Source organism: Dermacentor andersoni, chromosome 11, assembly GCF_023375885.2.
Source record: "Dermacentor andersoni chromosome 11, qqDerAnde1_hic_scaffold, whole genome shotgun sequence".
In the NCBI taxonomy this organism is placed as follows: Eukaryota; Metazoa; Arthropoda; class Arachnida; order Ixodida; family Ixodidae; genus Dermacentor; species Dermacentor andersoni.
Window position 1 is genome coordinate 93,546,148 of NC_092824.1, and position 20,384 is coordinate 93,566,531.

A 20,384-nucleotide genomic window follows, 5' to 3' on the forward strand; every position below is an offset into this window, starting at 1 on the left:
TGTGGCGGTGCGCAGGAATTTAGCGATGTGGACGATACTGGTGACAGCATCCATAGCGATCACAGCTTTCCCGTGGAACCCGACAACGTGTTTGACGGGCGCCACAGAAGCCTTACACAGCAGGACATAGTAACGGATTCTAGCGCAAGCACTTTGTTGAATATAACTGGACATTGCATCACAATGGCTCGAGCTTAGAATCGAGTGTACCTAACGATGTCAAAAAATCTTTTAACGGTTCTTCGCTCGTATTCTTGCTTGCGTGAGCTACCAAGCAATGTGCTGTAGTTACAAGATAGAAACTGATACTGATGTTAGTTATGACACTAAGTTTGATTCATGACGTGCTGTAGAAGTTTACGTTAACGGCATGTTTATTACAATTCTAAAGAATATGAGTAAAACTAGAAGCCAGTTAGCACCTCTCTATTACCAACATCATTTAGGTTGCAAAACTTTCAATGCTAGCTGGATCCCAGTTGAACTTTATACCTGTATTTTTCTTGTTTCTTTTTAACAGAAGAAGCACATGGTTGTCTTTGGAGGGGACACAACCAAGCAAAAACAAAAAAAAAAAAACGACACGCGTGCTACAGTCCTTCCTGAGCTGGAATGCTACAATCAACTTGAGCTGGTTTGGTACGAAATTAGGGGGGGGGGGGGGGTTAATTCGAGCTGCATCTGTGCAAGCTACTGTGTGGTGAGTTAAATGTAGCAAGCTTGATATCACTTAGTTCTTTTTAAATCTAGTGTCAAGCAGTATGCTTACTGTACATAGGCTGCTCTGGCTGAATGGACCCCTTATTGCTTAGCTAGAGAGATTTTCCGTGGAAAAATATGTATGATACAGAACGTTGTAACAGCTTATGGCTTATCAATGCCTGGCTTATACACCTATTATTCACACTTTGCCGAGTTTAGTGCTAGTATTTAGTTTTGTCTCTTTAATAGAGTATGATACTGGTCCAAGTATTGTGTGATGTGCAAAACTTATAGGAAGGATCATTTTGCTTATGCATGCAGGCACATGTAATTATGACGTCAGACACTCAGATGCTACCCTAAAGAATTTTGAGAGGGCCGTCATGACCTGGTTCCGCCATGCTGCGCAAGGAGCATAATTTTGTTTATTTTCACTGTCGAATATGATCGTGCTGAAAGTCAGTTTTCTTGGTGCATATTTTTTGCATTGCCTGTATGAACATTTATTTTACCAGTATTTCGTTCTTTTCTTTTTTCTGTGTGTGTTTAATGTTACCGTTTGCCACATTCAGTGCCATCATTTTTATGTATTGTTTCTTGTGCTTAAGTGATTTTCTTTTTCCTGAAAGTTAATTTCTTTATTGGTGTACACAGCCTGCACTGCCTCCTTAACTCTTTCTAGTAATGTGGAGTTAAGAGTTAAGAGACCAGAATGAAAAGCGATGTCTTTTCCGATGCTATTCCTTCTCGCGCTTCGTCACTTGTCAGAGGGACGGCCCTAGCTCCCACGTTATCAATGGGATCAGCTGGTCGTGAACGGTAGACGACAATAGTGGCATCTAGAGCCGAGCGGAAGGCACCGTTACAAAATCGCGGCCCAATGCTCAAGAGTCACTCAAGAACGATGGACTTGTTGACAAATTCACTGCGTGACACACTCTTATCAACAGTTGATGCGCGCCGTGCATCAACAAGGCACACGTCATGCGTCGACCATGCGACTGCAACGAATATGCGAATGATACTGCTTTCGCTAACGTAGTACGTGGTATCATTAGTTCATCGATAACAAAACCACGACCCCGATGGAGCCTTAAATGACTGAATGAGAAATAGACGAAATTTGCAGCACAATAGACCTTGTGTTTAGATACGCATTTGGAACGTTGACTTTAGTGGTCGTGTTGCATCGTCACTATGGAGCACTTTAGTGCATACATAGTATCATAAAATAGAATACTCAAACAGACCACATCCATACAAAGTAAGACACAAATAATAATAATAATAATAATAATAATAATAATAATAATAATAAATTTAACGTGACAATGGAACAGCACTGATGTCCGAGTGCTGGTGCAAAGAGAAACAAGAAAAGGTAGAAACTTAAAATAACTATGACCACACATTATGGGATGAAAGCATAATAGTCGTGCAGTATTGACGGGGATAGAGAAATAGGAATATAGGACAAGTAATAAAGATGTGACAAGAAAACAGATGGAGAGAAACAGATGGATGGATGGAGAAAGATGGAATAGATGGAGAAACAGAAACATGATAGGAAGAGCAGTATTATACGATGATCACTGTAAGAGCACTTTGATCTTAGCCAACAGGCCCAGAAGCGAAAAAGATAATCTATATAGGGAGACGAAAATTGTGACGCATTACAGTCGTCCAAGTGGTCCGCGAGTAGAAGTAGTGATTGCTTGTTTGTTGGTTGCTGACGGGGTCCTCCCAGGTGGGAGGACCCGTCAGGTGTTACTGCCTTTTGCCCTCTCTTCCTAAGTGTAATCATGCACACTTGAATAAAGTCACTTCAAAAATTCGACTCAGTTCAATACTTAACAGAGATAGGGAAGACACAGAACTAAACGCACAGAAAGGGAAGAAAAGCCGCCGGCAAGAAAGAAGAAGAAGAAGGAGATGGAAACGGTAGCTAGCTCGTCGTGAGTACAGCAGGCAGCAGAACCATTTTTTGATGGCAACGGAGGGTATCAAGCGTTACCAGCGCATGATATTCGCGACCCTGTTCTTCGGGTACGCCTGCTACGGCTACAACCGCAAGAGCATCACGTTTGTTCTGCCCGCACTGCTCGCCGACGGACTGCGGAAAGACGAAGCCGGTAACTGCTCCGTCCCTTCCTTCTATTCGCTATACAGAGTCATGTCAAAGCTGCGACACCATCGTTATAGCGAATTTCCGTCCTGTTTTAGCGCACTGGCGGTGCGTCCATCAATGTCCAGTGGTCACCTCACTCCAAACTGCGTTCCATGCACACGTTCTACGACGTTGTACACCGCAGTGGTCAAATGTGTGCGTGGCGCCTCTTTCTATTCCCTCGGCTTCAGCTGCAACCACGTGGTTAACGTACCCGGGGCGTATTATTGGCGTAGTCATCGCGGTAGTGTAGCCAGACGGTTGCGTCGTTTTAAAGATGCACTATAGAGCAGCAGTTGAGATATATATACCGGTAAACTATTCTTCCAAATCCTCATATGCATTCATTTGGCTGAGAAAAAGGATAGTTATTACTGGAGAACATAAACACCAAACTTACACGTCTCTTGAGTTTCGGGCCCAAACCTTATCGCCGTAACGCCATTGTGACTTCATGCATTTTAAAGTATTTTTCTTGTGTTTGGTCCATCGTGGCACGAGTAACGTTCTTGAAGCTTGCTATAGATTGAGTCCTATAGGTTATTGTAGACTGCAATGTAACCTATGTTTACCGGTAATCGTCTAGTAGAGTAGAATAAACGCTGTCAAAAGTCCATGTTGTTGTGGCGAGTTGTGGAAACTTGAGGGCGGCGTCACCCATCGTCCTTGGTCTTGCGTCTTTTACCAAGACAGTATTGCAGAAGCGCAAGCAAGACAGTATTGCAGAAGCGCAAGTTACTAAGGCAACTTAATCATCATCATCATCATCAGCCTGGTTATGCCCACTGCAGGGCAAAGGCCTCTCCCATACTTCTCCAACTACCCCGGTCATGTACTAATTGTGGCCATGTTGACCCTCCAAACTTCCTAATCTCATCTGCCCACCTAACTTTCTGTCGCCCCCTGCTACGCTTTCCGTCCCTCGGAATCCAGTCCGTAACCCTTAATGACCATCGGTTATCTTCCCTCCTCATTACGTGTCCTGCCCATGCCCATTTCTTTTTCTTGATTTCAACTAAGATATCATTAACTCGCGTTTGTTCCCTCATCCAATCTGCTCTTTTCTTATCCCTTAACGTTACACCTATCATTCTTCTTTCCATAGCTCGTTGCGTCGTCCTCAATTTAAGTAGAACCCTTTTTGTAAGCCTCCAGGTTTCTGCCCCGTACTTGAGTACTGGTAAGACACAGCTGTTATAAACTTTTCTCTTGAGGGATAATGGCAACCTGCTGTTCACGATCTGAGAATGCCCGCCAAACGCACTCCAGCCCATTCTTATTCTTCTGATTATTTCAGTCTCATGATCCGGATCTGCAGTCACTACCTGTCCTAAGTAGATGTATTCCCTTACCACTTCCAGTGCCTCACTACCTATTGTAAACTGCTGTTCTCTTCCGAGACGGTTAAACATTACTTTAGTTTTCTGCAGATTAATTTTTAGACCCACTCTTCGGCTTTGCCTCTCCAGGTCAGTGAGCATGCATTGCAGTTGGTCCCCTGAGTTACTAAGCAAGGCAATATCATCAGCGAATCGAAAGTTACTAAGGTATTCTCCATTAACTCTTATCCCCAATTCTTCCCACTCCAGGTCTCTGAATACCTCCAGTAAACACGCTGTGAATAGCATTGGACAGATCGTATCTCCCTGCCTGACGCCTTTCTTTATTGGGATTTTGTTGCTTTCTTTATGGAGGACTACGGTGGCTGTGGAGCCGCTATAGATATCTTTCAGTATTTTTACATACGGGTCGTCTACACCCGTATGTGATATATATCTTTATTGTCCCTTTTAAAGTGCACTCAGGAAATGCGTTAAACATGAACGCTATTTTTCGAATTAATGTGCACGATATACTCTACAAGTCGATTAAATTAAGTTATGGAGCTTTACGAGCCAAAATTACAATTTAATTATGAGGCACGCTGTACGTGGTGGACTCTTGATTAACTTCGGCCACCTGGGGTTCTTTAACGCGCGCTCAGAAAGGTACTACAACCTGTGTAAATACTACAAGCATAACTCCATATTGCAAGCAAAATTTTGCCTGACTACATCTCGAAGGCACGCATGACACGCAAGAGGCTTTCACAAATCAGTGTAAACCGCAGGAGTATACCTTGCTGTTCTAAGTTCTCCGGAATTACACCTCTCAGAGGCATATATTACAAGAGGCTTCAGGCAAAGTGCATTCATGAACCACTGCAAGCACTTAGAATAACTTGCCTTGGCACGTTAGGTTTCGCGTGACTACACATCTCGGAGGCGCATATGACACGCAATAGGCTTCACACAAGAGATCGTCCCGAACCAGTGCAAACACTCAGTGTAACTCGCTCTCGCAAGTTGAGGTTACCGTGTTCAGAGTGCATGTGCAGGCTTTTCGACACTCGTGGTCCTCTTGCTCGCAAGTATATAGAGCGAACGCTGTGACGTCCACGCTGGCAGGCGCGATCCTGAGCAGCCAGAACCTGGCGTACGCCGGCAGCAAGTTCCTGTTCGGCGTGCTGTCGGACCGCGTCAGCTCCCGCCTGATGTTCGCCACCGGCCTGCTGCTGTCGGCCGTGTTCACCATCGTGCTGGCCGCGGCGGCCTCCGTGTCCGCCGAAGTGTTTGCGGTGCTCTGGTTCCTCAACGGATGCGTGCAGGGCTGCGGCTGGCCCTCGCTCATCAAGGTCCTCCAGCAGGTCAGCATTCTTTGATCCGCACTGCGGCAGTGGTGTACTTGTGGCCCCGGAAAGCTTCCGGTAGCGCATTTTTGACGCCCAAGTTTGCCAGGATAACTGAAGCATTTTGACCCACAATCGAACTGCAGCCAAATGTTCCGAATGTGTTCGAATATGAGGAACAGGCTTGGTGCATTGAGTTCACGTATGTATGGCTTTCTTGTGCGTTTATCTATCAGTGTCCTAACTGCGTAGCGATGTCAGTGCCAGGCTGGGGTGTCCTACATATCTACAGGCTATTGTAAATTATATTTTACTATTTACGCACTAATTTTAGCGCGATTTTCCAGGGGGTGAAATTGGAAGGCACTTCCGCGGAAATCTGCTAGGTGGAGGAAGTGGAAGCTTCGCATTGGCAAAAAGAAAAAAAAAAGAAAAATGGTCCTGGTCCGCGGACTGAGCCCCCATTGCCGCTCGGCTTCCTTACCGAATAGAGAAACCTACGTTCCCCGGAAGTTAACAATTATAAAGTTAGTGACAATTTCGTTAATTAGCTAACATGCTACTGCGATATGTTGGGAAAGTAATATCGGCCCCTTCTAGTAACCTAACTGATGGGCTATTTGACGGAGGCAACTTCTAATAAGTCTGCTTACCCGAAAAAAATAATAATAATCATACGCGCCTTGAATAATCTACACTTTCAGAAAAGCTTGCATCCTTTGGGGCTTATCTTGTTTCCAAACAATAATCGCAATCTTGCGTGCGTTCCATTTTTTTTTCTTTTGACGTTGGAATTTATATTTCCAGGTCACGAGGGCACGCGGTTTATCAGCGTGGCACAACGTTCTTGACAGTAAAGTAGGAAAAGCAGAGTTTTCCAAAATATTGGGCATACACCATTTGACGATGATAGTCAATGAAAGCGAATAGAACGAACGAACGAACGAACGAACCAACGAACGTTTTCCTTGCCGAGTCCGATCATCGACCATCACAGACATCCGAGAAACCACGGAAACAGCTGAAAGAGCCACTGAACGCTATTTTCTTTTAAAGGAAATGCAAGCAAGACAGATGAAATATTGTTTGAGGACACGATATGCACCAAAGAGTGTACATTTTTTTTTAACTCTATACGTCACCTCACCAACTCTGTGCAGTGCAGCTAAATCTATATGGGTCGCGTCAGCCAACCAGAAAAGTGAATCAGAAGGCTGGATTTTCAAGTGGCTGCCTTTGATCGCCTAAACAATGCTACACCGACTGGATGGAAGCTCCACGGAAGGATTATTAGCGTACAATTAATGGGCGATTGCCCTAGCCCTTTCTCAAAACACGCAGTTGGCTCTCGTTACTCACTGGCTGACACGACCCCTAGCCAGCGCTGCACTTCACCGAATTGGTCTCACTTTTGTTTCTTGCTGCGTATTCGACCCTGTAGCGGTAAATATGTCCCTTAGCGATAATGTCATTTTTTTTTCCTCGCAGTGGTTTTTACAAGCACAGTTTGGAACGTTGTACGGTGTGCTGTCAGCTTCAGCCAACATTTCGCTGAGTGTAGCCCCGTTCCTGTCTTCGTATCTGATGCTCACTTACAACTGGCGAGTAAGCGTCGGGTTCACGGGTGAGCGTGTCATTTGTATTCACAACTGGATGCGGCGGGCCTCCTATCGCTGCGCGCGTGTATAGGCGCAGTTATTTCAACGAATACCGTAATTTCCCGAGTACAGTTCCCATCCGGCGTGTGTACACCATGGTATTGAAGTCTTCTTGCGCTCGCGCGGCAGAACCGACGGGAAATCTGCCGCGCAATGTACAGCTGCATTTTAATGCGAATAGCATTCTTGGCGTTATGAGAACAGTTTTCCTTTGGGCAATCTATCTAACCAAAAATGTGGGTCGATCCCGAAGGTAGCGCTGTCTAAAAATGTGAACCATTCCCGTGGGTACGTGCCGCTTGGTATGCACCGCAGGGTATGGGCCACTTGGTATGTTTCACAGGGTATGTGTCGCCCTTCGATGGATTCATTTGACTCCAACATGGGTCATTGGGTATGCGCGAACTTCGCGGCGGCGGCCCCAGATGGCGCGGCGTGTCCAGAGATGAGCCGGCCCGAGTACGAGTTCTATGACGGCGCCGTCACGCGTTTCGACTATTCGCATACTTGGATGGACATCGTAGACGAGTTCTGTCCGAATTTCTCGTTCTAACAAGATTAGATGGGATCGTTTCCTTTTTCGCTTAGCGCTGCTTTGCTATATCGCTCAGATTTCGCAGCGAGATCGCATTTTTACGATAAGCTGCAATATCTGTCTCGTCGTGACGGAGAAATGCAGCACGAAGCATGCTTACCAAAATTTTTCGCCGCCTCACGACAACTTATGAGTCAATATTTACCCAGACAGGCGCTATAAGACCAAAGCTTCTAACACAGGGTTGTACTTTGGGTCTACTGGCTGACTTCAATTCGGCAATTAAAGAAACGTAACTAGTGAAATTTCGTAAATAATCGTGTACTGGCGATTACCGCGCAATTTCTGACGTTCGCCGCTGCTATGAAGCTTTGCCATCAAAAAATCGTCATATTAATTGATTGATTGATTGATTGATTCATTCATTCGTTCATTCATTCATTCATTCATTCATTCAAATAATTAATCAATGATTGATTCATTCGAATCTCTCAGTTTGCGCCGATAAGCTGTGCGCACGCGCAGTCGGTATATACTGTTAATTATTTTCTTAAAAACATAAACAGAAAAATTCTCGTAAATTTTGTAACATCTTTTTCTCTGCTTTCTTGTTTTCTGTTAGCGTGCTTTTCTTTGATTTCACCGAAACAAGCTGTTCATTGTCTTTCTGTAATATTACAAAAAAAGAATGCTAGATAGCTCATTCCATTAACGGAGTAACTTCTAATCCCCGCATGACTGCAGCTTTCGTGAAGTCAGGATGCGGTTGTAACAGGTTACACGTGTACAGATAAGCGGGCCTCGTAGAACATGTGAGATGTGACGTACCACCTGACAAGACATCTGGCGCCAGGCACCCAGCACTACGCGAGGAACCCCAGATTGTCAAAATTAATCCGTATCCCACCACTGCAGTGTACCTCATAACACACTGCAATTTAAGGACGTTAATCCCCGTTTTTTTTATTTAATCACTGAAACACATGCTTCAAACGGATCTAATGTTGCTGTTCAGTCTTCCTTTTAGACGCTGTGCTCGTGTGTACGCGCTCGTGCTGTCTTTTCGGTTTACATTTCGATATGGTTGGGCCGTACCACAAACTCGCAAACCATCATTTTTTTCCCTTCAAACTATCAGTTCATCTTTCCGAATCACAATGACAACTGGACACCGGCTGAGTGCGCCATCTCTCGGCCCCGCAGGCGTGATATGCGCTATTATGGGTATCCTGTCTCTGTTCACCATCGTCAACAAGCCAAGCGACGTCGGCCTCACTGTGAACGAAAGCGCGAGATCGAGTCTGAAGGGTCCGGACGCCGGATTACCTGCCGGAACAGGTGAGACGAGAGTTACAGTCTTCATCAATATGAAGGGGAACATCCAGATAAGTTTTTTTTTTTCAAACGCCCTTACGGGGATGAACACGCATGCCATTCGTAAAAGTGTTCAATGATACTAAAAGTTCAGCAGGAAAACTTATTGTTGTGTATCAAGTTCCTAAATTTGAAACCATGCACCATGAGTTGTTGTCGCTTAAAAAAAAAAAAAATTCGCTGTTCCTTTCCATATTGATGACGACTGTACATACCATGCATGATCTTGCTTAGAGTAAGCACCCGACTAAGAACATTTTATTGCGATAGCAATTACACTGACGCTCTATGCGCGTTCGCTTCGCCGCCGCCGCCGCCGCCGTGCTGTTCTGGTATCGATGCGCATGCGCGAGCCGCGAGTCGCTAGGTAAACCGCTGGCGGCGCTTCTCACCTAGCCGGGGATTCTGAAGCGCCTTCAGCGCAGCACTAAACCTCGCTATCGCTTTCAATCTCTCGTCTTCGGGCGAAACGGCAACATGCTTCGAATGAAACTGACGCTTTCCAACACGGTTGTAAGATATATACTCTTTAGAGGAGGACACTCGCAAGACGCGATGGATCAGATAAAGTAGCAACGGCGGCTGATGCGTATCGGCTTGACGACGCAACCGTTGCTATAGCAACCGGCGTTTCGCGGGATATCCGAACTGATTGCGTGACGCGCGAAAATAAGGTCACTGTGGTGAAGGTGAGGGTCACGTGTTGGGACGACACTCTTGGCTTCAATCGCCGTTGCGCGATGCTCATTCCTATCTTTTCCCTTTCTCTTACGATTATACCTCACAGACACTAGCACGAGCTGCCCATGCGTACATGCGTTGCAACCGCATTTCCGTATTTCGCGAAAGCTGGCTTCTTCGCATTAACGGTATGAATGTGGGGAAGCTTGTTTCGCAGTTACTTATTTGCGCAACCATACGTCGGCGCGGTTACTGTAAACAATTTGCATTTGACATGCGATAATACATTCAGTTGAACAAAGGGATACAATGGGGAATTTGACAGTTATCATTCGAGTCACTTTGAAATTATATTTGATTCAATTCAGTGCGATATAAGACTTTATGCACACTCCATCTTCCAGTATATATTCATGCTGATGTGCAGTTTTACCGGCATAATTCGATCCCTCTATACAGTTGGACCCACGCTCTCTTATTCAATCCAGCGCGAGGGGCTTTTTCGCCACTCTTCATCCCGAATTCTCATAAGCGCCTTGTTATACATGAGTGGTGTATCTCTCAATCGCCGGCGATATATTCTATTCGATACCCAATCCGGTATTCAATAGAATAGGCAATTCTATTGCGAGCAGTGCTTGAATCGGAGCGTATAAACGAGGCAGATTGACTTCTTGCGGTCTGGACCAATTGCTGATGGAATCGAATTGTCTGATTGAATTCGATGATTTGATCCGACATGTGTCCCATCTGGCAATCGGCCGAATTCACAATTTTCAAGAATGCAAAAAAAAAAAAATGTTGGCGTCTTGCCTGAACAAACTTCCTGACGAATTTAGACGTTCTCTTCCACGTTGGACATGTTGCTAGACGCCCGTATTTCCCTCGCAGCCACCTCGTCTTCAACGACCCGCGTCTTCTCCCACCAATCGCAGATGCCGCGCTGAAAACCACAACGACCAGGGAGCAGCAGGAAGAGGAACTCACCTGCTCCGCGGCGACCCCTGTGAACCTGCTGAGCAGCCCGTTTATCTGGCTGCTGTCGGGGTCGTACCTGACCTTGTTCTTCGCTCGCACTGGTGCCGCCGACTGGGGCCAGATCTACATCATCGAGGACCTCAAGCAGACCCAGTTTGCCGGTACGAAACTCCGCTAGAAGCGCTCCGCGTGGTCAACAGTTCGACGAAAATTTGTGTGGTCAGTTAACGTGTGTTAAACAAGAGCGCGTGCGTGCGTGTTTCCCAATCTACGCCTTAGTGACGGTTGCCTCTGAGTAAGGGAAACAGACCTCGAAGGCTAGGCTTTTGCGGGCCGCAAGTGCCAAAAGTCATTGCACAGCCCGGAAATACGTCACGGCCGCTACGTTTTAGATATCACGTACTGATTTAACGCTTTTCTTGCCTCACCTTCTATCTGTCCCTTCCTTTTCCTTTCTTGGCCAAGTGCTTCACCGTTAACCAGTGGTAAGCGTTTTTTGCTAAGTAAATGTTTGCTATAAACTAGCTGTAAGTAAACGTGGTCGTTTCAGCACTAACAACCACTGAGCTTTACCGCTTGAGCAAGGTGCGCAAAATTCTGTGCCTCACGCCGACTCCGTGCGTTTCGGAGTCCACAGCAGGGCGGAACTTGTCGACCGGGAACACGGCAAGGAATATAAGGTGTCGCTGGGAAGATGGCAGGGTACGCTGTGAGATCCTGCTGCTGTCGCAGTGAATAAGTTCTCGGCCGCAGAATTCGCTGAAATCGGTTCCTTTGCTTGTTTGTTTTGTTGCTGCGTGGTTTTACTGCAGCGATCACGCGCCCAAGGCACATGGCCACATTCGTTGCTGATTAACGGATGTTTCTGTTCTATGGTTGATTTGTTGCCGCCACTGCCAAAAAGGGGGACCAGGTCTGCAGACAAGCTGTTGAGTTACGGCTTTTACGCTCGCTAACTCTTCGATATGTTTTTGTAATGTGAACCAAAGAATGAATGAATGAATGAATGAATGAATGAATGAATGAATGAATGAATGAATGAATGAATGAATGAATGAATGATCTCCTATGTACGAACTCGCAGCCAATTCCTTCATGAGCTGCATCGAAGGTGGCGGTTTCCTGGGTGGCATCCTGGCCGGTTACATAACGGACTGGATGATCATCTGGCACACCAACAAGGTCGGTCACCCTTGCGATGTGCGGCTGGCTTGGGAACGTTAGGAGAGCGCCCAATGGACAGAAGCAAGAAGGAAGGCTTGTGACTGTCACAAGCATGCTTGTCTCAAATAGGAGGTAACAAGTGAGTGACGGCCGCGGGAGCCTGTGTCTGTCTATCGCTTGCGACTGTCATCCACTTCCCTCTTGTTTCCGTTCTCCCCTTAGTGGTCTTATGACGCGACAGTGCACCGACCTCAGTCCAAGTTTATATCTAGGTTGTTGCATTTATTACGGGCTCTTGACGATCGCAAACTTCCCCACAGTTGTCTTCGTATGTATATCTGCCGTAGTACGTTCAATGAGCCAATATACATAAGCGAGAAGGATGGAAACAAGAGGGGCTCGATTTTTCGTAATCACGACCATATAATGCCAACAGGCTATGAAGAGGCCTTATATATATAGTTAAAAAGGCGACAGTCCTATTTTTTTTTATTTCGACAAGTCAGTGTGACATCATGGATTTCGTTCTTTCTTTTATTTTTTCTGGTGTTCAGACCGATGTGGCTCATTAAGAGTTTTCAAAGCTTGCGAAGTTCCGCCTTTAGCTGCTCTTTTAGAATCCAATTTAGGGAACTTTTGCTGATAGAAGGTTAACTACGCTTGAGTAGACGCCGTACAGACGACGTGTCGACGAGCTGGTGCGAGGACTTCACGGCGGCGTCGCCACCTGTTTTTCGTTCTTGCAATTCTTTTTCTGCCTTACCAGCCCGCTCCTCCCCCTTTCGCGTTAAGGGTGGCTTTTCAGGAACGGTAGAAGGGTACTTTACTAATAAAGCTCAAACTATTTTTGTACTTAAGTGTCCCTTTAGCAGAAGTCGGAACACCGCGCCTGTGTAATGCTGACACACACAACCGATCTAGCCGCAAAGCATGGCCTCCAAGATCGACTCCCCAATCTCGGAGGCCATGTGCAAGGAGTCATGTCTTGTTCGTGCAATCGCAGGGTGGAACTCGCGGAGCGAACCCCAGGGTTCCCGTGTCGGTTGTTCTAACGGCTGGCGCTGCGGTGGCCTTCCACATATTCAGCTACAGCATCACGGAACACTCGTCGGAGGTATGCGTACACTTTTAGGAACAAGGCGAGTTTCACTACGCCAGCGCTGCCGCAAAGCATGCCGGTGGTAGTACTTCGACCCCTTAGCGGACTGAAGGGCAACTACGGTAAGAAGCGTGATGCATTTATACCACGACAAACCCGCTTGGACCTCGAGATCAAAAAGCCCAGAGAGGTGAGAATAATAATAATAATAATAAAAAAGATTCTACAGTCAGAGTGGTGTTGAGAAGGCGGACTTTCCCAACCTCCCTATAAAATTTACTGGGGAAATCTACAATGACATTGTTGATTATGATGGTGATGGTGGTACTGCCCTTTATATCAGGTCGTGGTAGTTGACCGTGCCCAAACCGGCGTGACAAAAAAGCAAAACCAACAACAACTAAGAAATGTCTTTTTCGTAAACTTCAAAAACGTTCGCGTACTCATCGGTGCAACGCCCCTTGCTGCCACCAAAACTCGGGGCGTTTCTTGGTCACCTCGGCCACCGCGACCTCTTTGACATCTTCCGTCTTGACATCTTGACATCTTCGCAAGAGCTGCAGGCAGCGCCGATGTGCGGGTTGGTGGAGAGATGGCACCGCACTCCATTACCACGTGAGTCAGTGTCTTGTCCTACCTGCCATGCTATGCAAAGAATGGTACCTATTCCTTCGGCAAATCATTATTTACGAAAGCGAAGATTAGTACACCGAGATAATAGCTGGGTAACGAGTTATTTACTAAAGGTCGCTAAGCAAGTATGTATATATTCAGAATGAGATGTTCGATTTAGTCAGTGTTTAAGTCTTAAAAGGAAGCTATAGCTCGGGCCTAACTCCGATGCCGCCAATTAAAATACATGTAAAACGCAGAAACGCTTTTCTGAGATAACTGCTGGACCGATTTTGCTGAAATTCGTTGCATTTGAGATGGAATTTTGAATTCTAGTCACTCTGGGAAACGGAATTCTCATTTACGACCCGAATTATATAAGGAACTTTCAAAAATTGGTAACAATGAACAAAAAAGGAAGCAGTAAGTTTACAAATTTGTAGCTCTGCATTAAGAACAAATATCGCAGTTCTGTAAACTGCATCCGTTAGAGCGTCCAAAGCGGACAAACTTGATTTACAATTTACACCTTATTTTTCATATTGTTTGCAAGGGTTTTGCGAAATTCCTACTCGCATATTAGTGGTGTATTTCAAAGCCATATAGAATAGAACACTTCTGTCCGCTTTAGATGTACTATTAAATACCATTTACAGAATCGTGATATCATTGTTGAGCTACAGAGTTGTAAACTTCATAGTTTCTTTTTCTGGGAATTTGCGATTTTCAACAATGTTTGCAAAAAATTGACGGTCTAAATAAGAAATTTGTTAGCAACAGTCAGTAAATCTTAGCTCCTTTTTTTAAACAAGCTTCATCAAATTTGATGCAGTGGTTGCCGAGAAAAACGATTTCTCCTTTCCAGTGTATTTAGATAGGAGTCCGCGAGCTAAATAAATCTTTCTTGTTTTTTTACATATGAAGTGTTTAGCTTATCCTTATCTTTAGATTTAACTGAAAAATTAAAAAAAAATTAAATTATGGGGTTTTACATGCCAAAACCACTTTCTGATTATGAGGCACGCCGGAAATTTTGACCACCTGCGGTTCTTTAACGTGCACCTAAATCTAAGTACACGGGTGTTTTCGCTTCCATCGAAATGCGGCCGCCGTGGCCGGGACTCGATCCCGCGACCTCGTGCTCAGCAGCCCAACACCATAGCCTCTGAGCAACCACGGCGGGTTAACTGAAAAATCGCCTGTGGCAGATGGCACATTGTTACTCCTTCAACTGGATTACTCGAAGAGGCGGACATTATTTGCACGAGAAATCGAAATATACAATCGACTAATTAACTACTTTTCGCTAATTAAGTGTATAACGAATTACGTTCGGGTGTGTATATTGCAGTTTGCCAATTCTAGGCGGTGAGTTCGCGAGACATTTCCACTCGGAACTAATGATTAAGAACGGCATCAATTTGCAGACATGCGCTCCCAATAGCGCAAGGAAATTGGCATTCCGGTTAATTTTATTCTGCGAATAAAAGACAGCGTGTCGGAACGAAACGAAAATAAAAATGAAAAAAAAAACCCTATGTTTTTCGGCCGGAACGATAACGCAACCGAAACGTTATTATTTTGTTTCGGAGTGAAACCGATATTTTTTATCGGGTTTCGGTTCAAGGGCAAAGTCGGCAGTCCGAAACAACTGACGTCGGGCAACGTAAGCGTTTGCACGTATCTCAAGGGTTCGATAAGCGCGTATCTCAAGCACTCAAAGTAGAGTGCAAGCGATGGCCAGTCGAGCGCTCCACTAATCTAAGCCTGCCGCTCGGTGCACTAGCAAATCGGCGTCGTATCAAAACCAACGGCTTGCGCACAGAAGAACTTATCGTTTCGTTGTCTACGGGTACAACGCTTTATTATCGAAGTTCTATCGTTCGTTTAAATTCGCTTTATCGGAAGAGCGGTCACGCATTTCGGCGAGTACACTCGATGACATGTTGCTTCTGAGATCTTGCTGAGTGTTTTGACTCGAGGCACTGAGCATGACCTCAGAATTCATAATTCAATCATTGAAAAAAATAAATCCTATGTTTTTATCGTTACTTTGTTCGGAAAATTTTTGCACGCGAACCATAAGCGTTATGAACCGTAACGGATAATTTTTTTTTTCGTTCAGGAGCAAAGGCGCTGTAACGCAAACCTATTCCAATCTGTTTTTAGTCTAATCTCATGACATCAAATTTACGTAATCACCGACGCAAGCATCCCGCAGTGTTGTTTGAAAAGCCCAATCAAACGCCCAATCAAACTTATAGGAGGTCCCTTTTTTCTTTCTTTCAAAGTGACTAGCGCTGCCTACATTGAGCAGATTCTCTTATAAAACTGGCTGAAAAGAGGCAAGGAGCACGCTCAAGTGGAGCGGGGTTCGATAAGGCCGAGCCAGCACAGTGAAAGTAGATAACCGGATGAAGAGGGTGGTGCCGGCGTCTGCGATTGGCCCGGTTCCCCTTACTTAGCTTGCGGTGGGTGGTCGAAAATCGCGGCGGCGGGCAACGGAACGTTAAAGATGCTGCCAGAACGGGTCCTTAGCAAAGAAGAGTTGGCAAAGTGATGTCGTATGCGTGCCGAAAGGGCTCGATAAGGTTATACTGCCACGGAAAAAAATGTTTATTATGCGCAAATAAATCCATGCTTCTCGGCCGCTCCGAGTAGCTCGTGCCAGAGCAATCGGCGGGCGGCCATTTTCTATTCCTTTCGGAACGGGGCAGTCTCCGGCTGTTCAGAAAAGAAAATTCAGTTTTGTTCGGCATAGTAATGCGTCTTTAACGTCCACACGTCACTTTGACGCTATGAGTTTTCGCGTTTTTGAGACGTCGCCTGACAGACAGGCGATGTGGGCGCAGCCCGAAAACGCTTGATCAGGGGCAGAGTATTGTGGCGACAAAGGCGTCGAATCAGAAATAATTATTTTTTTCTTTCGTTCGGTGTAATCATGCATAATCGATATGCATACATCGTATCAGATGGGGCGTTTTCGCTGTTTTCGTGACGTAGCGTGAGACAGGTGAAATGGGGGTGGCCAGAAAATTTTTTGAACCATCACGGAGGACTGATTGCAGAATGGGGGCGCTATAACGTAAAGCTATTCCAAACTTTTCTATTCCAATTGTGCAATCAGCCCTCCACGATCGGTCAAAAATTTTTCGAGTCACCACCCACTGCGCCTGTCTGTCACGCGACGTCACGATCGAAAACCGCGAGAACGCCCCATCTGGTATGATATGAACACACTGATTATGCATGATTAACCCGAGCGCAAGAAAAATAATAATTTCTGATTCGACACCTTTATCGCCATTAGCGAAAAAGCATCGTTTGACCAATTGCTTTTTGGTCAAACGTTTTTCAGGCTACGCCCACTTCACCTGTCTGTCACGTGACGTCATAAAACGTCATATCAAAACGTCAAACGACGCCATACAGGGTTCTAGTCACGGGGTACACAGGGTGTCCCACGTAACTTGAGCCAAATATTAAAAAATATGCACATGCGACATAGCTGGACAGAACCAACGTAATGTTGTTTGCCGTCGCTTGAAGATTCTCAGATTATTATATTTTACATCCCACCTAATTAGGTAAATAGTCTTAATTAATTAATAATCTTTTCAATTATCATAATGAGATGCAAATGATTATAATTAAATTGTAATATAAGATAACATGATTAGATGCTGATGCATCGATGGCAGTGACGAAATCGATGCGGTTCATGATCGTGGCACATATCTGCTTAGCGCTAATCCTATAGGATTAGCACTATAGTTCCGAGATATGTATCTCGAAAATCTACCACGAAACACTATAGAGAGTTTTTGAGATAGTGTCCCCATACGGCCTCGCGCACGTTCAAATACCGAAACTCCTTCGTGCACCCTTTTGTGTTCTCTTGTACTCTCTTTGCGTTCTTTTGCAGGCCGCGATCGATATTAGAGAGTTTTACATTAGGGTGCCCAAGCTCAGGGGGGCGCAAACCACCGGGCGTACAACAGAACGCAAAGCGAGCACACACACACACACACAAAAAGAAAAAAGTGCGAAAGGCCCACAGTGGAGTTTGCTTCCTCCAACGCTTGAGTGGGACTTGAGTGCCCATTCTAAAACTATCTGATACATGCTATGTCCCCTAACTTTGTGTTCCGTGTTTCTGAAACTTTCTATCGTTCAGAAAGCGACCTGAGCACCGAAGAGTTACAGACCCACGCAGAGGTATAAACGACGGGGACTATCGCTTTTCTTTATTGTGTTTATTCTAGCGCGTCTGCTGGCCCCCCGATCACTTTCTCAAGATGTTTAACCGAGAAAGGGGGAATATCGGAGGTTGCAGGGAGAGGACTCCGTCCTGCAGTGGGCAATACAGTATGTTATGATTATGATGATTACCTGGCCGCGGCGGTAAGCTCTGTGGCTATGGCATCGCGCTGCTGCGCACCAGGTCGCGGGTTCGATCCTGGTCGCGGCGGCCGAGTTCCTACTGGGGCGGAATAAAAAAAACAAGAAGAAAAAAAACGCTTATGTAGCGTGCACTACTGGGTGCGCACTAATGAAACCCATATAGTCAACAAATTATGCCGGAGTCTTCCACTATTAGGCGTTCTTCATAATCAGATCGTGGTTCTGGCACGTAAAACCCCGGAATTTCTTTTTTGATGATGATGCATTGCGAGTAACCCCGCTCTGCTCGTTGTAACCCCACGGGTGCTCAACCTCTCCCCAGAATTTCTTTTTTGATGATGATGCATGGCGAGTAACCCCGCTCTGCTCAATGTGACCCCACGGGTGCTCAACCTCTCCCCCATCACCCTCTCCCTCCGCGCAGCTGCTGATCGGCGTCATCGGTCTCGCCTTGGGCGGCTGCCTGTACGGAGCCATGGCCATCTTCGGCGTGGTGGCCTCAGAATGCGTGCCTGCGCACCTGTCGGGCACGTCGCACGCCATCGTGGCCTTCGGTGGAAGCCGTGAGTGCGGGAGAGAAACACAGAGCGAAGAAAAAAAAAGAAAAAGAGGGAGAAGAGGGAGAAACGCGTTCTGGGCAAGTGGGTGCATATTTTCTTTTTTTGACCAGAATTGGAGCGCTCAAAATAACAGGGACGACAGCGCCAACTTGCACAGCCGTACACCTTTATTTCCGGAAGGACACACGATATACATATACAAGTATACAGGGTGTTTCACGTAACATGAACCAAGGATTTAAAAGAAGTGGTTAACCGCAAATGAATGAAACCAACGAAATATGGTTTGCCGTCATGTGGTGCTCCTTAGGGTATTTTTTTATATTGCGCTTATTTAGGTAACTAAGATCAATTGTGCAAAATCTTTAATGTTCACTTTAGGGCCAATTGCGTTTCGTCACGTTGTAGAGGGCATTCCAAAACGACCGATCCAATTTTTTGTGGCAACGTACATGCTGCGTGGGGACTTTTTCCCGGTGTTTAAAGGAAGCCCGCGAAATATGAAATAAAACCACGTGACTGCGCTTGTGCGCTGTCGTATAACGTTTTTCGTTTCTAATTTATTGATTTTTTAATACATTGCGCTCGGATGCACGAGCCTGTTTGTTTGCTCGGGGCTGCAGCATCGACAAGGCGCAGACAAGCTCGTTCCCGCTCTGCCCGCGACGTTGTTGATCGAACGCTGCCTGCTCCTCAGAACGCTTGTCCTACCCATTTCGGGGCCGGAGAGAAACTTCTGCGCGTGCGCTCGGCTGCGACGGAGAGAAAGGACGCCGCTACTGCAGATGCAGCCAATCGCGCGCCTCTTTCTCTTTTTCCGCGCATGCGCATGGATTTGCGCCGGAGGAGTTTTCGGCGTACAGGCGACAGACTGACGGACGGGCGAATCGGCTAGTCATCTACAGCTTCGCTGTGAAAGACTCTCGACCGGCTCTACACGATGTGGCACCGCAAAATTCCATCTTTAATTATGGCTATGATCAGTGCGAGGTTGAACGTACTATTGGTTGGTGGGTGAAATAATGCTTTCGCACAAGAATTTGACGCTGTCTTAGCAAGCCACTTCACTGCTACGGAATCATAATCTGCCAATGCGGTTTAATGTTCTGTTCCTTTTTCTTTTCTAATGTTCGTTAGCATTATTTATTCACTTTGAACGTCATCTTGCCGGCGCGCAGTGGGCGGCGTCATATCGGGTTTCCCGCTCAGCCTGGTGGCCGAGCACTACAGCTGGTCGGCCGTGTTCCTGCTCCTGGAGATCATCAGCTTCCTCACGGCGTTCGCGCTGTTCGCCGGCATGAACTTTGACTCGAGGGTGAGGGCGCCCGCCGCCAAGAAGGACGTCGCCGTCGTCGTCGCCGTGCCGGTCCCCGCACTCGTGGACGCCGATAGGCCCGACACTCTGCCGACGGAGAAGCAACCGTCCGCACTAGACGAGCCGTCTTAAATTCCGGGAGGAGACTTATTTATATTTCTTTAGCATTCAGTTGTTTCTTCACTTCATAGCGCGCAACCCTGAGTGGGAAATTTAGTGTCTCAATGGAAAAATAAATACTTAAATGCGATGAAAAAAGTAATAATCAGCCTTGATTTGTAAGTAATCAGCCAGTAATAAGTAAGTAATCAGGCTAGACTTCTCAGAAAGTGGTTTTGGCACGTAAAACGCCAAAATTCTTTAAGCCTAGACTTCGTACGAAAGGCGAAGTACCGATTGTGATTGCCAATTAGCACGCAGCTATGCTAAGTAAGCATAGTAGTTTTATTGGCAGTATTCTATCGGTT

The 20,384-nt window shown here is 46.0% G+C and overlaps 1 protein-coding gene across 3 annotated transcripts; it reads left to right on the forward strand.

Moving 5' to 3' along the window:
* On the forward strand, nucleotides 1-20,110 carry LOC126538958 (glucose-6-phosphate exchanger SLC37A4-like). Of its 3 annotated transcripts, XM_055075160.2 has the most exons (7): nucleotides 1-639; nucleotides 5,317-7,161; nucleotides 10,721-10,924; nucleotides 11,848-11,945; nucleotides 12,931-13,041; nucleotides 18,467-18,605; nucleotides 19,781-20,110. In XM_055075160.2, exons 2-7 carry the CDS (start codon nucleotides 6,987-6,989, stop codon nucleotides 20,047-20,049), a joined length of 996 nt encoding a protein of 331 aa, XP_054931135.2. In that variant the 5' UTR covers nucleotides 1-639; nucleotides 5,317-6,986; the 3' UTR covers nucleotides 20,050-20,110. The 3 variants fall into 3 exon arrangements, with proteins under 3 accessions (XP_054931135.2, XP_054931132.2, XP_054931133.2); XM_055075157.2 differs by lacking the exons at nucleotides 1-639; nucleotides 5,317-7,161 and adding an exon at nucleotides 8,823-9,068; XM_055075158.2 differs by lacking the exons at nucleotides 1-639; nucleotides 5,317-7,161; nucleotides 12,931-13,041 and adding an exon at nucleotides 8,823-9,068.
* The last annotated feature ends 274 nt before the right edge of the window (nucleotides 20,111-20,384 follow it).